Source organism: Panthera leo, chromosome B3 (genome assembly GCF_018350215.1).
Source record: "Panthera leo isolate Ple1 chromosome B3, P.leo_Ple1_pat1.1, whole genome shotgun sequence".
NCBI classification, from domain to species: Eukaryota; Metazoa; Chordata; class Mammalia; order Carnivora; family Felidae; genus Panthera; species Panthera leo.
Genome location: NC_056684.1, coordinates 74,377,329 through 74,397,935, shown reverse-complemented (window position 1 = coordinate 74,397,935; position 20,607 = coordinate 74,377,329). Strand labels below are relative to the sequence as shown.

Genomic DNA, 20,607 nt, shown 5'->3' with positions numbered 1-20,607 from the left:
ATGTAGGAATCAGGATGACAGTGGTCGATCTGGTGGCCAGTCAGGTGCCTTCTGACTTGGACCCTTTGGTTTTCATTTTCCAGATAATTGGTTCATCTCAATACCACCTCTATAAACCCTTCCATCCCCATACACATGCACACAGAGCAGAAGGGGGCCTCACTTTATGCAGTAAATTTGTTCTGTAGAGAAAATGCTGGGGTCAGATCACATTAACATTGTCATTGCAGACAGAGCATGGCTTCATCAGTTTGGCGAACGCTCAACACTTCAGCAAGTGCATCTCAACGGGGACTTTCTGACACATTCGTGAATCTGTAAACAAACACTTGAATGCAACAGGAGAGCTGCCATTTATAGGAACCCTGAGAGTATTTTGGTAATGCAAACAGCCACCCCTAATTAACTGTTTTATAAATGTGGATTTGGGGGAGTTGCCCAAAAGGGACGCAGCCATGATAGGGCACATTATACTGAGGACGCAGTGTTAAAATCTAGGGCACAGGCCCTGGGGACTGAGGATCCTCAGCTCTCTGAAAGTGAGGTTTTGGTTAGGAAGCCTGTGCAGCCACAGACAGACACACCTGAGACTTGATGCAAGTACCTTTCCTCCAAGGAGCTTTCCCCCACATTCTCATTTCTCTTCCCAGCTGGCATTTTTGCTCCTGATTTATACACAGAAGTAAAGGCCAAGCAGCTCAATCAAGGTCACAGACAGGCATAGTTGAGACCGGAAGCCAAGTCTCCCTCTGCCTTCACCAGCTCCCTGCTGCCCCACTGTGACCCAGACCCCATAACACTAGCCTCCCCAGGGCCCAGCATCCCCCTTCCCAGCCAGGCCTAGGAAGCAACCTGTCCTCTGACCTGCCAAAGCCAGGGCAAGGAAAGGCTTCGCTTTCTTGCCACCTGCTCTTCGTTCCCCACCCCCGTCTCCATCCCCAACTCAATTTGAAGGAGGAGCTAGCAGTCCCAATCTCCAGGACCTACTCTTCCCAGCAGCCCCCACTCCCTACAGAAACCCTGTGCTATGGCAAGGTTGAGAAGTTAAGGCTGAGCAGAACCTCCTGAGAGCTATTTGAGGTCCTGACTCCAGATGAGATCAAGTCGCACCAACTCAGAGTGAGTCTAGGTCAGGATCTGAGCAGCACAAGGACCCTCACAGAAAATGCTGAGTTGGGTGAGGCTGGAACTGACGGTATAGCAGCCACTCGGACAGGTGAGACTCAAAAGTTGAGGCTCAATAGGGCCTCCGAGAGCTGGTTGATGTCCCGGCAGTATGGCTCCCGCTGCAGGATGAAGTCCACCTTGTGATCCTGGCCCCAAAACACCTCCAGCAGCTGGCGCCGGAGCCGCTCTGTCTCCCGAGTCTTCCGAATGCCACCACCGCCTTTTTCCTCCTCTTCTCTCCCCTGCTGCTGATGACCGTGTTCTGTGAAGGCCATGGAAGGATGCTGAGCCTTAGAAGACCCCTGAGCCCTGGGAAGAAACAGAACAAGAAAAGCTGATGAGCATCACGGAGGGAAGTTAGAGCCCAGGGGGCATCCCAGTTAACTGCCTGGCCTATTCCTGGCTTGGAGGGAGGGGGGAGGTGGGGAATGGTCCTGAAGTTCCCCAATATGACCACTGAGTGGCAGTATCAACCCACTTCTGAAGGGGAGGACATTTCCTTTGGAGCCAGGAAGGTGAACCCTGCCACTGGTATGATCTAGTTTAAGTCTAATATATTGACTACTTACTTCATGGTTCGGCACAGATGTGCTAAATACAACTGGCTATAAGTAAAAGCAACCATGTTCCAAATAATCCACCAAACATGGATCAGGGGAAGCTTCCCTCCCAGCCTGGAGGGTCTATGTCAGGATTCCCTGAAAAGCAGTTAAATACGGCCAAGCCCACCGCAACCGGAACCACTGAAGAATTAAGCTGGCCCAGATTGAGGTCACACTTCCCCCCAAGTCTCCAGGTCCACAAAGCCCTTCAGACAGAGGGCCAGGGCTGGGGGCTGTCTAGGAGAAGCTGGGGCGTTACCTGACTGGCTTCTTCAGGAACTCATCCAGTGTGGGGCCGTTTCGCCCCAATGGATCATCAGGAACCATGAAGAGGTTTCCCACAAAGGTGAAGGGCAGTAGGCTGGATGGGGACAGAGAATGTATGGTCACAGAGGGACCCTTAAGAACCTCCCAGACAGCTGAGACCAGCAACACCAGAAAATTACTGGCCACCGTATCCTTCAAGGCAGTATCAAGCCCCTTCCCAGAGTCTTCACCCGATGGCAGAACAGAACTGGTTTAGAGAAAGGTCCGAGTATGCGCCCTGTTCTCAGGGGAGGGTTCCCTCACCGCTCCCTGATGATCGCCATCCACTTCTCAGACTCCTCCGCCAGGTCCCGGAACTGGTCATTGGAGACAATGACCCCGTCGGTCTCTTCAGCCAGCTTCACCATGAACCTGTCTCAAAAACCACGGCAGCCGTTCTGGGATACTCCAAGGCCCCAACCCCAGAGTATCATCGACTTCCATGACCCACTTCTGGGCATGGAGATCTGACCCCCCCCCCCCCCCCCACCTCACCTTGACCCAGTCACTAAGTGACTGCCAGATTCAGGTGCCATAGTTAAGAGAGAAAAAAGACAAATCCGCATGGTCTCCCAAGAGCATCCCCTCTATCCACCACAACCCTCCACCCAACACTTTGTGCCTCATTCATGAGAGACCGTGAGATCTGGCTCCAGCTCTGTCTCCTTCCATCCTCCCCCATCAGTCACAAATCCATCATGCTCTTCCTCTGAAGAGCCTTCCAATCTGCCCCCTTCCTTTCCAGTCCTACCATTACCCTTAGCTATTTGAACATTGCACCTGAGATACTGCATAGCCTCCTGATAAGGGGTGCCCTGACCCCAGCCATTTACCACCCTCAAGTCTCTCCTGCCCTCCCCTAAAAGAACACGCATTTCCCCCAAACAAAACTCTTCCCTCCTTGCCATTTATCTACCGAATAAAGTCCACAGGGCTGGCAGCTACGGCCTTCTAGAACCCAGCTCAATCTACCTGTACAGCCGTAGCTCTTCTGGTATTCTCTAATGTACTCTCAACTCTGACAAAATCAATGATCAGATAACACCCTGTTCTCCAAACATGCCCTGTGCTGTCTGACTGCCACCATGCTTCTCAGACGATTCCCTCCATCTGGAGGTGCTTCCCAAACCTCACTGGATGAACAGGATCATCAGGGAACTTTTAAAAAAGAGATGCCTGGGCCTCACTTTAGTAATTCTGATTCCACAAGATGAGATAGGACTCTTGAGGCAATGGGTGGGGGTCTTTTATAACAGGTTTAGAAGCCAAAAAGCTGGGGCCCAGCCCACATCCTCAATCAACAAAAAAACTTGCTAATCTCTCCCTTCCCATAAAATCCCCACCAGAAGGGGGCTCCCTTTCCTCCGAGATGCCATAGTGTTTGGTTTATGGTTTGTTTGGGCTCTGAAATCAATAATCAGGCCTTCCCTAATTCCCAGCACCCCTACCTCCTTCTACAGGCCATGTGCCTACTGCTAGGTGCTAAGTGGGCAGGCAGTATTTGAAAGACAGTGTGGTGAACAGGGAACGAGTGATAAGCGTTAGGTGTAACATGACTGGTTCTGAGTTTCTGTCTGGGAAACGCATGAAGGAGACGACATATAAATGTACACGGTATCATATGATAATAGAAAAGGTATTTGCAGGTTAAGGGTATTTTACTGTCATGTTACTTCTGTTGCTCAGCAGTATTCATTCAGTAGGCCTATGCTATGCACCACTCTGCTACTCACTGTAACTAGACAAAATTCCAAATTCATATTGTGCTGTCTGCCTACCGGGACCTACATAACAGACACGTGCCTTTAACATTCATTACAACTGACTCGCTCGTCAGTTTCAATTCTGTGTCAGTGCTGGTGTGGAAAGGTTCCATGTCTTGGATAATCTGTGAAATCTAGACATAAAACAGAAGAGCACTGGGAGAAAGTGAACTGCGTTTTTGTAGAATACCATTTGTTCGTTAGGGAGAAAAAAGTATTTGAAAAGACAAAATATATAATCACTGTGGCTTGGAAACTCATTTTTTTTCTTTAAGACTGAAAATCCTAGGGAATAAAGAACTTGTAATTGCAAACAACGAATTGGCTTTTAAAATCTGCCCATTTCCCCCTCTATGTGTGTACCCTGGGGAGGGAATGTGCCCTGGATTTTTTATTTAAACAATTTGACAGCTTTAACTGCTCACTTTGCCTTTGCCATGTAGTATAGCCTTTGTTTGTTAAGAGTTAACCACCACTCTTGGGGCGCCTGGGTGGTTCAGTCGGTTAAGCATCTGACTTCAGCTTAGGTCGTGATCTCACAGCTCATGAGTTCAAGCCCCACATCGGGCTCTGCACCGACAGCTCGGAGCCTGGCGCCTGCTTTGGATTCTGTGTCTCCCTCCCTCTGCACCTCCCCCACTCACACTCAGTCTCTGTCTCTCAAAAACAAAACATAAAAATTTTTTAAAAAGGTGACCACTCTTACTCTATGCATTCCTGTGTGACAGAAAAGAGACCTACTGCCATAGTTGAGGGGGTCCATGACAAGTCAAGGACTATCACTGTACACTTGCCTGGCACCTTGAGTGAGGCAAGCACATACCTTAGCTTCTTTTGATATTCACAAGGAGGGTGAACAGATAGAAGAGGACCCTGGGACAAAGAGGTTAACCCGTTAAGAGACTGGTCTGTAGTCAGAGTCAAGGAGTAGGTACAACTTGGGGCTCAAATTCAGATCTTCAACTTCTAAGTCCAGTGATGTTCCTATTGTAACACGTTTTGTATCATCTTAGTATGGCCGCGCTGTGTTTCTTCCTTTGCCTTTGTTATTTTGAACAGCTACACCGGTACTTCCAGGGGGTTTTCTCTACATGTTTGGAAATTTGGGCTGTAAGAAGTTATTTATGTCACCAGCTTTCCCAGCTTCCCATTAAACTAGTATGTTCTAGACAGTAAGGCACTATATAAATACAAGGCATCATTTAGTCTGATGAATCAAAAATGAATGAATGGGCAAACACAGTTGTCTACCTTCTGTCTCCTCTGGCCTGGATTCATCCAGGTACGCGGAGGAGTAACTGGCCATTTTCCCGCTGCCCAGACTTAGAGACCGCACAAAGGGTCAGGGGCTTCCATCCCCGCCTCGGCTGCCCCCACTGTGCTTCTTGAATCTCAATACTGGGGCCAGGAGAGAAGCAAGTACCTATCATCGTAGGAGGAGATCCTCTTGCCATCCATGACTCGGGAGGGAGTGAGAGAGAGCAGGCTGAGGGAGTATAGCTTTTGCAGGAAGTGGCCCTCTAGAGAAACAGAGGAGCACAATGGGGTTATCCTCAAGTTGAAACGGGGCCTCTCCCGGGTTACAAAACATTGTGCCCAACTCACCTCTGACCTTGGCATCCTTACTGAAGCGCCACTGAGGCACAAAGACAGTTATGTCACGGTGGCCCCGGTCCCAGAAGTACTGCACAGCAATGGCAATGCCCCGGCTGGAGAAGTAGTGTTGGAGGCCATGCCTGCAGTGGGAAGGGGTCAGCGCTCTAGGGCTCCAGAGACGGGGCCTCTCAGCATGTGTCCCCAAGGTCCATAAAACTGTTCATATCATCCCCCTCCCTGGGATCCTCAGTCCCACCAGGTACTCACACCATGGCCACATTGCTGCCATCAATGACAATGTGACGGAGGTCTGGCTGGCCAGGCACATTGGCAAGGCACAGGGTGAAAGGGTCCTGCAGGGCCTCCTGGAAACGCTGCGTGCCAGTCACCAAGTTGCCCCCGCGGGTACCTCGTTTCCACGGAGACCCACGGCCTCGAGCCACGACCTGCTGCTTGTCTCCCCTGTCTCCTCGGTCTCCGCAGTGCCACGGGGGTTCGGGTGCAGGTGGAGGGCTAGGCACCCTTGGAGGTGAGGCCTTCCCATTGTGTAACCGCTGGAGGAGGGAGGCTCCCCGGGGCTGAGCTGCCCTCGGATAGGGACCCTGGGCACCAGGAGGCTCACTCTGGACACAGAACCGTTCTCTGTCCTGAGGCACCCCCTCCTTCCCCAGGCCCTTTCCTGTCAGGGGCCCTACCTGCCCTGCCTCTCCTCCTCCTGGCTGTGATCTGAAGGCCCCTTCTTTCTCCCAGGCCTCTTGCCCAGGCAGCTCCTTCCACCCCAAATCCATCTCCCTGGGACCACCCTGCTTCCCTCCCTCCTTCTCCATAACATGTCTCTCTCCCTGTGACTCTTGCCACCTTGTAGGTCCAGTGTGCAGGGACTCCCTGCCTTCACTCGAGAGAGCTCTGACTCCCTGGTACTGAGCACCCAGTGGGCCCGGGCTCCCCCCCACCCAGGGGGGTATTGCATGGGGCCCCTGCCCTCTGGATGCCTCCTGCACCAGACTCAACAGTTCCTCCTGGACAGCCAGGGGCAGCTGTAGCAGGGCCTCTCTGTGGGCATCCCCATAGGGCTGCAGCAGGGCGGAGAAGTCTCTCAGCACTCCGGCACACTGAGAGACTCTGGGGGATCGCCCTGGCTGAAAGTCCCAGCTCAGCCGCTCCACCAGCTCCTCCACTCTGCTCTGAGCCATGACGAAGGCCTCAGTCAGGCCACTGACCATTAGCGAGCCGGGCAGCCCAGGCACCAGGTGGGCTGATGTGCTCCAGACCAGACAATCAAGGAAGAAGCCCTGGGCTCCCAGGAAGATGCAGTGTAGTTTGGGTGGGTAGTGGATTTCATTCTGCAACTCTGGGCTGCAGAGACCCTTCAGGAACTCCTGGGGGAGGAACGGGGATAGGGGATAGGAAAAAAAGGAGACTTCTGGAATTCTACATGGCCCAGTAGCCTCTTCAGGCCCATTGCACACCACCACCACCCCATCCCCGAGTTCCAGGACGCCTGGGCAGAGCAATGGAGCCCCACAGAGCCTGACAAAGGTGAGGGTTAAAAAGGGATCAAGAATCTCACTTCTTTTCCCTTTTCAGCTGATAGGGCTACGGCTAATATTTCCACTTAGAACCTGACTCAATTTAATGTATTATTATAATAAACTGATCACAAGGCCATCTCTCTAAATATGTATTCATGCTAAATATGTATGCGTGCGTATGCGTGTTGTAGATTTCCATCACAAGGACTGTCATTTGCTAACTTTTGCTGGACTCATGCTTTATCTCATTCACAATAAGTCCAATGAAGTGGATACTGCTATTATTCACATTTCATAGATAAGGAAAGGGAGACTCGGTCATGAGGCCACCCCATGAGGTAAGTGGAGCTGTACTAGAACCTCTGACGGCAGGAAGCAATGGGGCCTGGCTTCCCATCCCCCAGTGAATTCCTTGGTGGGGCCTGCTTGCCCAACCGGATTATCTCTAGTCTTCAAAAACAGCACAACTGATTTGAGTGGAATCACCTGTCTCTAAGTCCTGGCAGAACCTGGCTCAACATAGCTCAAATGAAACCAAAACTCCAGATAAATACAGATTTGCAAAGTCCCTCAAAAGATGACAGTCACTGAGGTTGCCAGTAAGACAACCAAGGAGTGAGTGGAGCTCCTCCCCAGCGGCCCCTCCTCTGCTCTGCCTCCCTGTAGGGGTGGGAGACATTGTTCCCCAAAGGGTCAGAGAGGGGTGTTCACCTTGGCTCTGCTGGCGTTCTCCTTGGGGCCCTCCAGCTGCAGCCAGATGTGAGGGTTTTCAGGACAGTCCTTTGGGAGGACACTCATCCCCACGCTGAAGATGCGCTCCACGTAGGGTTGCTGCTCCCGCACCTTGTCCTCAGCCTCCGCAGACACGGCAAAGCGGTCAGGGGACGGGGAGCCAGGCCCCCAGGTGGGCATGGCTGCTTGGCCACCCAGCCCTGGAAGGAGGGAAGGCAGCTCAGAGCCTCCTTGTCCCCTTAACCCAAATCTTGGGTCTCCCACCCTACACCAGCTATCAACAGGTCGCGATACCAATCTAGTAAACAACCTGGGTCCATCCTGGGGGTAGGAAGAGAATGTCAGATTATCCGGAACCAGGTCTTCTCTCCGGAGAGGAAGTCATGGGCAAACAAGGCTGCCTACTGGGGATGGGCATCTGGCCTTTGGAAAAGGCTGACCACAGCCCTAAGCAGGAAGAGTGGGGGCTCCAGCTCGGTCTGGAGGCCAGAAGTGGATAGATGACAAAAGAGTCCCTCTCCTCAGGATCTCTGCAGTCTCCGCGTCCAAGACGGCCTCTTAAAGATGAATCCGCACCAGGGCTTGAACTGGGATGTCCTCTGGAGTCCCTGGTCTGCCATTTCCAAGGTTCTAGCCCCTCCCACCTCTCCCCCTCCCTCCGCCGTCCGCCGCTCTTCTAGGTAGCGCCAAGGCCCCACCCGGGGCCCAGGGGTCGAGCCGGGTCCCGCCCACAGCCGCCAGCTGCCACCGCCCCCGGCGCCCTTCCCCCGGCCGCGCTCAGCACAGGGGCCTCCGGCTCGGCTCCCGCCGCCGGGGCACGGGGCAGAGCGCGCCTACCCGCCTTGGCCGCCTGTTTCGGCCTCAGTACAGTGGGCGCCTCTCGGTGCCTGCAGGCCCCAGCTTCACCCGCGCCCCAGGCCCAGCGGAGAAGGGCTGGAAGCCCAAAACTGGGCGGGCCTTCCCGAAGTCCTCACCCAACGGGGACCTGTCTTCGCCACATCTCGAACAGTTTTTTGAGTCACTTCCTGGCCCGGGGCGGAGTCAGCCAGGCCCCACCCGGCGCAGGGCGGGCTCCGGGCCCTAGCGCGCGCCTGCCGCCGGGACCCTCCCTGACCCGCCCCCGGCCCGCCTCCCGGCCCCGCCCACTCGCCCGGGGTTCGCTTGGGCTCAGCTTCCAAGCCTGCCTGATGGGTTCACCTCTCCCGGTAAATCTGGGTTCTCGCTCGTTCTGCGCAGTTGTTTCTCGGGAGAGAGGAACCACTCATTGAGAGCTGGAGGTGAAGAGGATCCCTTCGGATGAAGATGTGGAAGATCAAGGAGAGAAAGAGACTGGCCCACGGTCACAAGATACTGACACGGTTGGCCCAAGCACTTTCCACCACGATCGTAGGGGAAAGACAAGGTCACCCGCTTTCTTCTAATGGCGGAAAGGGGCCACTGAGAGGGCTGTTGACTAATGAGGGATTTTAAGAGGAGAGGAATGAGGAAAAGGAGGGGCTGTACGAGCTGTCTGGCGCATAGATGCACGCTCACCGGCATACACCTACAGGCTCTCACACATTCTCACAGGCACATGTACACTTTTACACACCAAGTTCTCTATGGTCCCAGATCCAGCCTTCAGTGCTCTCCAGAGGGGCTGCCCTGGGTTCTGGCTGTAGCCCTTCTGTCTCTCTGCTTCATCCCTCCTCTCCCTCCTAGCGCCCAACTGCTGTCACTTCGTGCCCTGCCAAGGAGGAGGGAACTGCAGTGACAGCAGGAGAGAGAGGCAGGACAGAGTCGTGGGGGTACAGAGAGGTATGGAGAGGGAGATGCTGAGACCAGGTTAACAGTGAGACCCAGAGAGGGGGCTGAGGAGCAGGGTGAGGGGTGGTGAGAGCCCCGGGGGAAGCAGGAACTGAAAGGAGCGGCAAGAGGGGACAAGACAGGAAGACTTGTGGGTCACAGAACAACTCAGCCATGCCAGGAGCAAAGCGACACTGGCGACCAAGACTCCCACCCAGCCCCAGGCTGCCCTTGGCCCTGATACTTCTGACCCTAGGGAATGGGTGGGCCCAAGAAGGGGCAGAGCCTGTCCTCCTGGAGGGGGAATGCCTGGTGGTCTGTGAGCCTGGCCGAGCTGCTGCAGGGGGGCCTGGGGGAGCAGCCCTGGGAGAGGCCCCCCCAGGAAGAGTGGCATTTGCTGCAGTCCGAAGCCACCACCACGAGCCAGCAGGGGAGATCAGCAATGGCACCAGTGGGGCCATCTACTTTGACCAGGTAATCCCCCTACCCTTGTCCAGTGGACGTGTAATGACCTGAAATCAACTACTCAAACCCACTTGGCTCTTAAGGAAAATCCCCCTACTGTGACTAGGTGCTCCTCCGCTCCTCTGCCCTGCTGCCTGTCTCCCTTCCCTACACCCCTACCCACACTCCTCCTTGCCCGTTCTCATCATTTCTTGTGAATCTGTGCATTCCTCCTGTTCTTATCTACCTGCCACCCCTTCTTTTCCTTACTCACTGCCCTGTCCCATAAGCCAGTAGTTTCCCTCAACCCCCACTCAGCAGAGTCTGCTTCCCACAGGTCCTGGTGAATGAGGGTGGTGGCTTTGACCGGGCCTCGGGCTCTTTTGTGGCCCCTGTTCGTGGTGTCTATAGCTTCCGGTTCCATGTGGTGAAGGTGTACAACCGCCAGACTGTCCAGGTGACCTGTGTACTGGGGCCCTGTCCTGGCTCAGGAGGGGAGGGAAGGGAGAGGAAATAAGTAGAGTCCTGCTAACTCCTAGGCAGTCCCTCCCTTGACGGTGTCCTTGGCTGGGGGGTGGGGGTGGTGCGGCTGGCAGGAGGAAGAGAGGAAAGGACCTGTCTAGCAGAGAGTGTGGAGGAGGTACTGAGTCCAACCCTGGCCATCCCTCAGCCCCCCAATGAGCGTGTGCTGAGCCCCAAGTTCCCAGGATTGCAGAGTATCCCTTGGGAGCTGGAGAAAAGAAGAAGCCCTCGGGCAAGTGGGGGATCTTGGGATAAAGGGAGAAGTGCTAACTGGGCTCATCTCACCAGGTGAGCCTGATGCTGAACACGTGGCCCGTCATCTCAGCCTTTGCCAACGACCCTGATGTGACCCGAGAGGCAGCCACCAGCTCTGTGTTACTGCCCCTGGACCCTGGGGACCGAGTGTCCCTGCGCCTGCGTCGGGGGAACCTACTAGGGGGCTGGAAATACTCAAGCTTCTCTGGCTTCCTCATTTTCCCACTCTAAGGGTTCAGGCCTTTCAAGGACTGGAATCTAACCCCTGCCTTCTGCCCTCTGCCCTCTGCCCTCTGCCCTCTCCTGCCCCAGAAGCAGCATCTTTGGAGTAGGAGAGAGGCTCCCCCTGGCTGCCTGTATTCCACCTTCTTGCATGGAACCCTGTGCCTAACACCCAAGGTGAAGAGTAGAGCTGTGGTGTCTGGGGACCTGGCCCCCCTCACCTACCCTCCCACCCCCATCCTCCCACTGCATCTCTTTGTGCCTGCAAGGTATGGCAGGTGGCAAGGCCTGTGCTACTTTGCAGACTCTGCTCTTCCTGTTCCTCCATCCCCAGCCTTCTGCTCAGTGCTATTTGGGGACAGGTGGCACAGGTGAGCCTGACGGGCCCCCCCACAGGGACCCAGATGGACCAGCCTCAGTGTACCCTGCAGGCTCCTTCCTATGAGGTGTGCCAGCATCACGGATCTTGGCCAGCACTGTCAGAAGCTGAGCCAGCACAGTGTGGGCTAGGGCAGGAGGCTTAGCCACCAGCAGAAGTGTGGGGAGGACCACAGGACAGCCCAGAGCCTGTGGCTGGTGGGGCAGGAAGGCCATGTGCCCAGACTGAACATGGTACACACTTTTCATGTACACTGGGGCAGCCAGCAGACAGTGAATCTGGGCATCCATCTTTGCAAGGTCCCTGATGGACTCTGGCCCTCACCTCCCCACCTAAGACGTGGGGTGTGTGTGTGTTTGCTGCAGCCAAGAGTGGGTGTACTGAGCTTCCTTGGACAGCTGGAGGTAGGGGTAGACAGTCACACGTGGGCAAGTATTGATCTCCAAGCATGACACATGTCAATGACGCGGCCACCTCCTAGAACCTTTGTGATCTGAACTTCAACGACTCCACATTCTGACCGCCACCGCCACCCTCCCAGCTCTCTCAGCTACCTTCACTGTACCTGTCCCAAACTAGTCCTAGCCTCTCTTCTTTCTCCTGATTTGTGCTGTTTTGTCCTCCTTCTTAAACTTCCTATTGTCTTAGATGCTATGATTCATCCCCTCAGCCACTCTCCTGCCAGTGTTATAAAATCTCTATGTCTTACCGCACGCTGTCCCATTCTCCCAGCATGGATAAACCTATCAGTAAAGCAACTAGAGAATGACGGTCAATGAGAAACCACAGGAGCCCTGAAGAGACAAGATGCCATTTACAATTTGGATCAGGGGTTACAGGATACAAGCAGGTATGTTTAGAGAAGAGAAATGTAAAATTGTATATTTGAGTCAAATTAAAAAGGAAATTAGTAATGCTTAAATTACATAGGAAACACCAACGCGGATTTGTGGTTTTCAAAAGAAGTAACTTTTTCAAAATTTGTCACTAAAGTAGCCTAGAAACAATATTAGAACAAATCTGATATGCATTCTGAGCACCTTGACCTTTGCCTCAAATATGATTCACCTTTAAAAGAACTTGGGGCGGGGCGCCTGGCTTGCTCAGTTGGTAGAACGTGTGACCCTTGATCTAGGGGTTGCAGTTTAGAGCCCCACATTGGGTGTAGAGATTACTTAAAAATAAAAGTCATAGGGGTGCCTGGGTGGCTCAGTCGGTTAAGCGCCGACTTCGGCTCAGGTCACGATCTCGCGGTCCATGAGTTCGAGCCCCGCGCCGGGCTCTGTGCTGACAGCTCAGAGACTGGAGCCTGTTTCAGATTCTGTGTCTCCCTCTCTCTCTGCCCCTCCCCTGTTCATGCTCTGTCTCTCTCTCTGTCTCAAAAATAAATGAACATTTAAAAAAAAAATTAAAAAATAATAATAAATTAATTAATTAATTAATTAATTAAATAAAATAAAAAGAACAGAACTCCATCTCTTAAATAACTCTATGCCTGGAACATGTTGTTAATGACAAAAAGCAAGGATACGTTTTAAACTGTATCGGGTAGAGCCGAAAAGGCAAAGGAATCCATTTTCAAATTCTCCCACCCCTTGACATGCTGTGACAATTTGATCATTGAAAGGAAAATAATACAGTTAATTGGAACAAGGTGAATTTTTAAAATCCATGACTCTGTAATTATATTTAAAAGGGAAAAAGTCACTATAAAATGTGCAAAAAGATAGTTAATTTATCAAGAGAAGAAGAACAAATATAATCATATATATTTAGCTAATTCTGATAAGTAGAAGAGTGTAAATATAGTGAGTATTTTATCTCTTCGTAAGGTATACTTACTTTTCTTTATCTGTATAAGTAGGGAAGGGTGGACACATAGAGCTGTGAGTGATTCCAGAAAAAGTTGGAACTGTATCAAGAATGGAGGAGACTGATTGGCACCATCTGGTCATATATTACAACCAGGAAGAAAGGGAGCCCAACAGTGCGTTGCAAGATGATGAATTAGTCAAACGTCCAAAAGATAACTGCTCACAGCTCAAATTTGATCCTTCATTTCTTGGGAAAGGGAGCCTCTATATCACCAAACTAATTACAATGAGATTGCAGTAACAGCAAACCCAAAATAATAATGGGTTAACCAACAAAGAAGATTATTTCTGTCTCACATAGAAGAATTCACAGATAAAGAGTAGGGCTGGATCACAGTCTTATGATGATTGCAGCCAAGTTTCCCTTCTTGCTGTTCTACCATCTTTAGCTGCCATATCATGGCCCAAGATGGCTCCTTGCACTCCAGCCATTACATTAGCCTTACAGCCCCCCAGGAAGCAGGAAGGAAGAAAGAGCACGCCACCTTCCTTTACAGAAGCCTTCTGAAAGTTGCCCCCAACATGCTGATTACATCTCATTGGCTAGAATTTAGTCACACCTGGCCACACCAGGCCATGGAGAGAGGCTAGGAAATCGAGTCTTTATTCCGGACAGCCATGCTGAGCTAAACATCATGAGTTTTATAATGTGGAAAAAGAGGAGACTGGATATTGAGGAAAAACAACTAGATGTTTTTGAACGTGCAAATGGGCTACATAAATTCATAAATAATGGCAGGGAAGTTATTGTGTTGGTTTTCTATTGCTATATAACAACTTCAGCAGCTTGACACAACACCTATTTATTATCTCACAGTTTTCTGTAGGTCAGAGTCCAGCAGAGCGTGACTGGATTCTCTACTTGGGGTTTCATAAGGGTGAAAGCAAGGGCTGCCTTCCCTGCTGAAGGGGAAGAATCCACTTTCAAGAGCATTCAGAATTCAGTTCCTTATGGCTGTAGGACTGAGATCCCTGGCACCCACCATCTTTAGGCCAGCAATGTCAGGCCAAGTCCTTCTCACACTTTGAATCTCTCTGACCTATCCTTCTGAGAGTCAGAAGTCTCTGACTTCACTGGAGAAATTTCTCTGATTTTAAGTGCCCATGTGATTCGATTGGGCCTGCCCAGATAATCCAGGCTAATCTTCCTCTTTTGACCTTAATTACATGAGACATCTGGGTGGCTCAGTCAGTTAAGCATCCGACTCTTGATTTCAGTTCAGGTCAAGATCGCATGGTCATGATCTCATGGTCCTGGGTTGGAGCCCTGTGCATCAAGCCCTGTGCCTCAGGCTCTGTGCTGAGCGCAGATTCTCTCTCTCTCTCTCTTTCTCTGCCCCTTCCCCACTCACTTGCTCACTCTCTCTCTAAAATTAAAAAAAATTTTTTTAATTTAGAAAAAGATTCTCTCTCTGCCCCTCTCCCTCATTTGCTCTCTCTCTCTCTCTCTCTCTCAAAGTATAAATAAATAAATAACCTTAATTACATATGAAAATGTCCCTTTTGCTATGAAACATAATTCAGAGGCTCCAGGGATCAGGGCATGGACATTTTTGGAACATCTGCAGGGAACATGGACATTTTTGAAATAGCCTAGTCATTAAGTTTTAAGATGGCATCATCTAGGGGCGCCTGGGTGGCTCAGTCAGTTAAGTGTCTGACTTCGGCCCGGGTCATGATCTCACGGTTTGTGGGTTCAAGCCCCACATCAGGCTCTGTGCTGACAGCTCAGAGACTGGAACCTGCATCAGCTTCTGTGACTCCCTCTCTCTCTGCCCCTCCCCTGCTCATGCTCTGTCTCTGTCTCTCAAAAATAAATAAATGTTGAAAAAAAAAAAAAAGATGGCATCATCTAAAGGAAAGGCATCCTGGGGCATCTGGGTGGTTCGATTGATTAAGCAGCCAACTTTTGGTTTCGGCTCAGGTCATGACTTGGAGATTTGTGAGTTCAAGCCCAGTGTTGGGCTCTGCACTGACATCACAGAGCCTGCTTGGGATTCTCTGTCTCCTGCCTCCCTCTCTCTCTGCCCCTCCCCTGCGCTCTCTCTCTCTCTCTCTCTCAAAGATAAATAAACATCTAAAGAATGTATTGGGGCGCCTGAGTGGCTCAGTCGGTTAAGCGCACGACTTCAGCTCAGGTCATAATCTCGTGGTTTGTGAGTCCGAGCCTATGTCAGGCTCTGTGCTGACAGCTCAGAGCCTGCAGCCTGCTTCACATTCTGTGTCTCCCTCTCTCTCTGCTCCTTCCCCACTCGCACTCTGTCTCTCTCTCAAAATAAGTAAATGTTAAAAAAAGATTTTTTTAATGTATTATAAAATAAAATAATTTAATTTAATTTAAAAATAAAATAAAGGCATCCAGTTACAACACACAAATCACATGGAAAAAGCATGGGTTTAAGAAATTCCCATGGTATACAAGGTAAACACTGGCTCAGATTTTAGTCATTTTATTTAATTTAAAAAAAAATTTTTTAATGTTTATTTTTGAGAGAAAGACAGACACAGAGTGAGAGTGGGGGAGGGTCAGAGAGAGAGAGAGGGAGACACGGAACCCGAAGTAGGCTCCAGGCTCTGAGCTGTCAGCACAGAGCCCCATGCAGGGCTCAAACTCATGAACCATGAGATCATGACTTGAGCCAAAGTTGGACGGACGCTCAACCGACTGAGCCACCCAGGCGCCCCAAATTTTAGTCATTTCAGAAGATTTTCCAGTTCCCAGGTCCCAGCCAATCATTCATTGATTAATCATATAAAACTTCATCTGCCCTGAGATAACGTTCTTTGGGATTATCTAAATTCAGAAATTGGTCTGAACTGAGATAGTGTCCATCTCTTGGGTCTACAAACCCATTTTTATAATATGTGTATACACATAGTATAGGTGTAATAAATTTCATGGTCCTTGTAAGATGTGTGTGGTTTACCAAAATCATGCTTTTAGAGAAATTAATATATTACTGGTGATCCTATCAAAATATGTAGGAGGTTTTAAGTTTACAGGAAATGTTTAAATAATTTGATTTGTAAAATAGGTAGGTTTTGGGGCGTCTGGGTGGCTCAGTCGGTTAAGCGGCCGACTTCGGCTCAGGTCATGATCTCGCGGTCCGTGAGTTGGAGCCCCGCGTCGGGCTCTGTGCTGACAGCTCAGAGCCTGGAGCCTATTTCGGATTCTGTGTCTCCCTCTCTCTGACCCTCCCCGTTCATGCTCTGTCTCTCTCTGTCTCAAAAATAAATAAACGTTAAAAAAAAAATAGGTAGGTTTTGATTTATTGGGTATACAAACCGTGTTTAAATGTTTAAACAATTTTGCTTAAGTAGGTTTATGAGGTAAATAGAATAAATGGTAAATAAACACCAATGGTGGTTAGTGTTCCTCTCCAGGTACAAAAAGCTCCTCAGACTTTAAGAATCCTAAGACTAGAATGCAGCTGTCCTGGGGCGCCTGGGTGACTCAGTCGGCTGAGCAAACGACTCCGGCTCAGGTCATGATCTCGTGGTCGTGAGTTCGAGCCCCACATCAGGCTCTGTGCTGACAGCTCAGAGCCTGGAGCCTGCTTCGGATTCTGTGTCTTCCTCTCTGTCTGCCCCTCCCCGCTCACGCTCTGTCTCTCTCAGTGTCAAAAAGAAACATTAAAAAGAAAAAAAAAAAAGAATGCAGCTGTCCTGCCTCCCTGTGCCCACACCCTGGCAGCCAATCTCAGCAGAGAAAGTCCCACCACTGAAGGATGCACTGTGGATCTAAACCCATTGGTGTCCAGGGGCACCTGGGCGGCTCAGTCAGTTAAGTATCCAACTTCAACTCAGGTCATGATCTCACAACTCGTGGGTTTGAGCCCCTCGTCGGGTTCTGTGCTGACAGCTCAGAGCTTGGACCCTGCTTTGGATTCTGCGTCTCCCTCTCTCTCTGCCCCTCCGTCGCTCACACTCGGTCTCTCTCTCTCTCAGAAATAAATAAACATTAAAAAAAATTTTTTTTTAACCCATGGTGTCCAGTCACCCCTGTCCCCAATCCTCTGTGCAAATCTTTTGTGGTTTCCTCTGCCAGCTTTTTTCTTCATCCTCCCCAGCATCCAACAGAAGCTTTCTGTTCTTTCCTTAAACCTTTTACACCGCCAGGTCTGCCCCTGTCATCAGCAGCAAACGGGCTCACCCTCAACCTGACTGAAGAAGCAGAAACACCAGGTAGGAACCCTTCCCACCACCACATCCGGAAACTCACCATTCTCATCTCTGCTCCCTCCTGTCTGGTTCAGTAGAAGACGTGTCCCTCTTCTTGTCAAGGCAGCTACCTGCATCCACCAGTCACGGATCTCACTTCCTCCAAACATCCCCTTTCCTTAGTCTCACTTCTCTCTTAAGGTTCAACCTCTCCCTCTCTACTCCTTCCCTTTAGTAGTTAAATAGACTCAAGACTCTTGACTCTGAAAAAGAAAATGATAGGTGTGGAAATAGTTGTAGATACAGAGCTTTATATGTCCCCGGCTCTATGTTCATGTCATCTCTCCTCCTCTTTAGAGTCAAATATTTATGCTCGCCAGTTTCTCACCTCCTGAGTCAACTGTGGCCTCCACTGCTCCACCTAAACTGCTCTCAGCCTGGTCACTCCCAACTTTGGTGTCACTAAAGTCAACGCACATTTCCAGTCCTTCTGTTACTCAAGTCCTCCCTAACATTTGACCCTGTTGGCCACACCTTCCTACCAGAACTCTCTGTGCCAATTTCCCTGACTGTGTACCTTCTGGGCTTGCCCTCCACTCTCTGCCCAGGCTTCAGTTTCTTTTTCAGGCTCCTCTACCCCTCTGCTCAAGTCTTAAATGTTTTTCCTCAAGGTTCTGCCCTAGGATTCCTTCTGGCCTGATACATTCTCAAAAGCTTGAATTTCCATCCATGTGCTGACAGCTTCCACACTTGTTATCTCTATCCCTGATGCATACATTGGACGCCCCACCTTATAGTCAACTATGGTCTTTTCTCCCTACATCTGTTCTCTCTCTGTGTGTCTCTGTTCTCCATAAATGAAACCTCCCTGTTTCCCCAACCCAACACTAGCCGTTGTCCTCAGTTCTTCCCTCTCCCTTATACCCCATAGCCAATCACAACCAGGAGCCCTGTCTATTGTGTTCCACCCCCCTGACTCAAACTACCAGTCTCCTAGATAGAGTTCTCCAGAAGCTTTCTAACTGACCCCTTGGCCTCCAGTTTTGCCTCCCTCAGTCCATTCTCCACACTGGGGCTGCCATACTGATCTATGTAAGTGAACTTCCTTGCATAGCCCTTTAGGGGATCGGTGAGTCTCAGAATGAGACATTACCTAGTGTGGTTTTGAGATCCTTGGCAATCCAGCCGCTACAAGCTCCTGCTTCATGTTGACCATCTATAAGAATGTGGAAGCTTACAAAGTAGCACCAGGTACTAGATGAGGGAAAGTGACACAATCCTGTGTTGGGGGACCCGGAGCTGGTGTATTAAGTCAAGAATATGCAGTTTATGGGGCATCTGGGTGGCTCAGTCAGTTAAGCATCCGATTTAGGTTCAGGTCATGACCTCACAATTCATGAGTTCAAGCCCCATGTTGGGCTTTGTGCTGACAGCTCAGAGCCTGGAGCTTGCTTTGGATTCTGTGTCTCCCTCTTTCTCTGCCCCTTTCCTGCTCATACTCTATCCTTCTGTCTCTCAAAAATAAATAAACATTAAAAAAAAAAAAAGAATATGCGGCTCATGACCTGCTGAGGAGGTCATAATGAGGAGGCACAAGCCACTCACACAGGGCACTGTAGGCAGGTAGCCCGCTCTCCACCGAGCTCTCACCTCAGGAAAGTGAAAACCCCAGGGCCGTTTTCATTAAAGGTGCAGTTTCGGTACATGCACACAAAGGAAGTAGCGACACAAGATTTATTACAGATCCCAGAAACGGGGGTGGGGGTGCACACAATGAACCAAGGGAAGGGCAGGCATTTGTCCCCGGTCACGAGTGAATGAACAGGACGTAGAGAGCAGGGTAACGAGCACCTACTATTCATAAGGTGGTTGGCACAGAGGTCACTAAAATTTTGTGTGCTCAGCTCTCAAGTGGTTATTTTAAAAGGTGCCCCCAGGAAAAGCAAAGTGGGAATTTGGGGTGAGTATCCTAAGCTCTGGTCCTTGAAAGCCATCCAGCCTCTGGGCATGAGCGGGGGTTGTCATACTGTGAAATACCCAGGCAGCAACTCAAAATCATTGTTTTCTCATCACACCTCAGAGAAAAGAAGGCCTGGCTTTCAAGTCAAAATTTATCAAGGCCAAGGGAATCGTTCTTGGACCCGCCTAAGGTAAATCGGGAAGGGTTTTAGTTTGTACAGCAGTCTGATCCAGACCAACCTGAAATGGAGAAATCTTAACCGACACAGTGTAACACCTTAAGGAAAGACCGGCCATAGATTGAAGGGGGGCAAGGCAGAGTAATCCTAGCAACAAGTGAATATGCTCACAGGAGAAGCAGTGAGCATAGTGGCTAAGACGGTGGCACAGGAGCCTCTCACTTAGTGGCTGCACATGACCTTCCATGACTGAACCTCTCTGTCCCCCATCTTCTTCCTCTATAAAATGGAGAAAACAATTGTATCTACCCCACAGGGTTGGAAAACACTTAGAACAGTGCCTGGCACAAAGCAAGTACTCAATATGTGTAAGTTACTGTTACTGTTTGGATTAGTAAATAAATTAAAAAGGGTCCATGTCCCAAGGATTCTCTGGCAATCTTTAAAAAGCATGTAGGGGGTGGTGGGGCATCTGGGTGGCGCTGTTGGTTAAACATCTGACTCTTGAGCTCAGCTGGGGTCATGATCTCAGTGTGTGACTTCGAGCCCCGCATCAGGGGCTGCACTGGTGCACATCTCTCCTTCTCTCTGCCCCTCCCCTGCTTGTACTACTCTCTCTCTCTCTCTCTCTCTCTCTCTCTCCCTCTCTCGTTCCCTGTCTCTCTGTCTCTCAAAATAAATAAATTAACTGAAAAATAATTTTAAAGCATGTAGGGGGGCACCTGGGTGGCTCAGTCAGTTAAGCGTTTGACTCTTAGTTTTGGCTCAGGTCATGATCTCACAGTTTCATGAATTCGAGCCCTGCAACAGACTCTGTGCTAGCAGCCTGCTTGGGACTCTCTTTCTCTCTGCCTCTCGCCCACTTATGCTGTCTCTGTCTCTGTCAGAATAAATAAATAAGCTTATAAAAATTAAAAACTAAAAGGCATGTAGGATTTTTATTTGGTTTTATAGTGGCCATTTACCTGTTACGATGCTTCTTTCATTCAAATATGTTCACTTTTACCTGTGAACGCCAAGAACTTAGTAAATGGTTGCTGGGAAAGCGTGGTGTCACAAAGCTTAAGGGTCTTCATCTCACCAGCTAGTTTATGTTAAGTTTTAACGTGAGAACAGGATACAGTGTGGA

General features: G+C 50.3%; 2 protein-coding genes across 8 annotated transcripts; one reads left to right on the top strand and one right to left on the bottom strand.

Moving 5' to 3' along the window:
• Nucleotides 1-148: 148 nt before the first annotated feature.
• On the bottom strand, nt 149-18,628 carry KHNYN (KH and NYN domain containing). 7 transcript variants are annotated; one of them, XM_042942859.1, is made up of 9 exons: nt 18,494-18,623; nt 17,402-17,603; nt 7,678-7,898; nt 5,702-6,813; nt 5,444-5,574; nt 5,262-5,358; nt 2,340-2,447; nt 2,029-2,130; nt 149-1,476 (listed from the first exon to the last, which is right to left on the bottom strand). In XM_042942859.1, the coding sequence occupies exons 2-9, from the start codon at nt 17,508-17,510 to the stop codon at nt 1,224-1,226; spliced, it is 2,133 nt and encodes a 710-aa protein (XP_042798793.1). In that variant the 5' UTR covers nt 17,511-17,603; nt 18,494-18,623; the 3' UTR covers nt 149-1,223. The 7 variants fall into 7 exon arrangements, with proteins under 7 accessions (XP_042798793.1, XP_042798796.1, XP_042798797.1 ...); XM_042942862.1 differs by lacking the exon at nt 2,340-2,447 and having other exon boundaries at nt 18,494-18,624; XM_042942863.1 differs by lacking the exons at nt 17,402-17,603; nt 18,494-18,623 and adding an exon at nt 8,673-8,753.
• On the top strand, nt 9,658-10,935 carry CBLN3 (cerebellin 3 precursor). Its single transcript, XM_042942869.1, has 3 exons — nt 9,658-9,957; nt 10,265-10,384; nt 10,738-10,935. Exons 1-3 carry the CDS (start codon nt 9,658-9,660, stop codon nt 10,933-10,935), a joined length of 618 nt encoding a protein of 205 aa, XP_042798803.1.
• Nucleotides 18,629-20,607: the final 1,979 nt, after the last annotated feature.

What these genes read in the sequence shown, in the direction of transcription:
- CBLN3 (XM_042942869.1), top strand. Translation starts at nt 9,658, where the DNA reads ATGCCAGGAGCAAAGCGACACTGGCGACCAAGACTCCCACCCAGCCCC. An exon ending in GGGCCATCTACTTTGACCAG is followed by an intron (nt 9,958 to 10,264) that starts GTAATCCCCCTA and finishes TGCTTCCCACAG; the next exon opens with GTCCTGGTGAATGAGGGTGG. An exon ending in ACAACCGCCAGACTGTCCAG is followed by an intron (nt 10,385 to 10,737) that starts GTGACCTGTGTA and finishes TCATCTCACCAG; the next exon opens with GTGAGCCTGATGCTGAACAC.
- KHNYN (XM_042942859.1), bottom strand. Translation starts at nt 17,510, where the DNA reads ATGTTTGGAGGAAGTGAGATCCGTGACTGGTGGATGCAGGTAGCTGCC. An exon ending in AGGGAGCAGAGATGAGAATG is followed by an intron (nt 7,899 to 17,401) that starts GTGAGTTTCCGG and finishes CCCTCCTTCCAG; the next exon opens with GGCTGGGTGGCCAAGCAGCC. An exon ending in TAAGGATGCCAAGGTCAGAG is followed by an intron (nt 5,359 to 5,443) that starts GTGAGTTGGGCA and finishes CTGTTTCTCTAG; the next exon opens with AGGGCCACTTCCTGCAAAAG.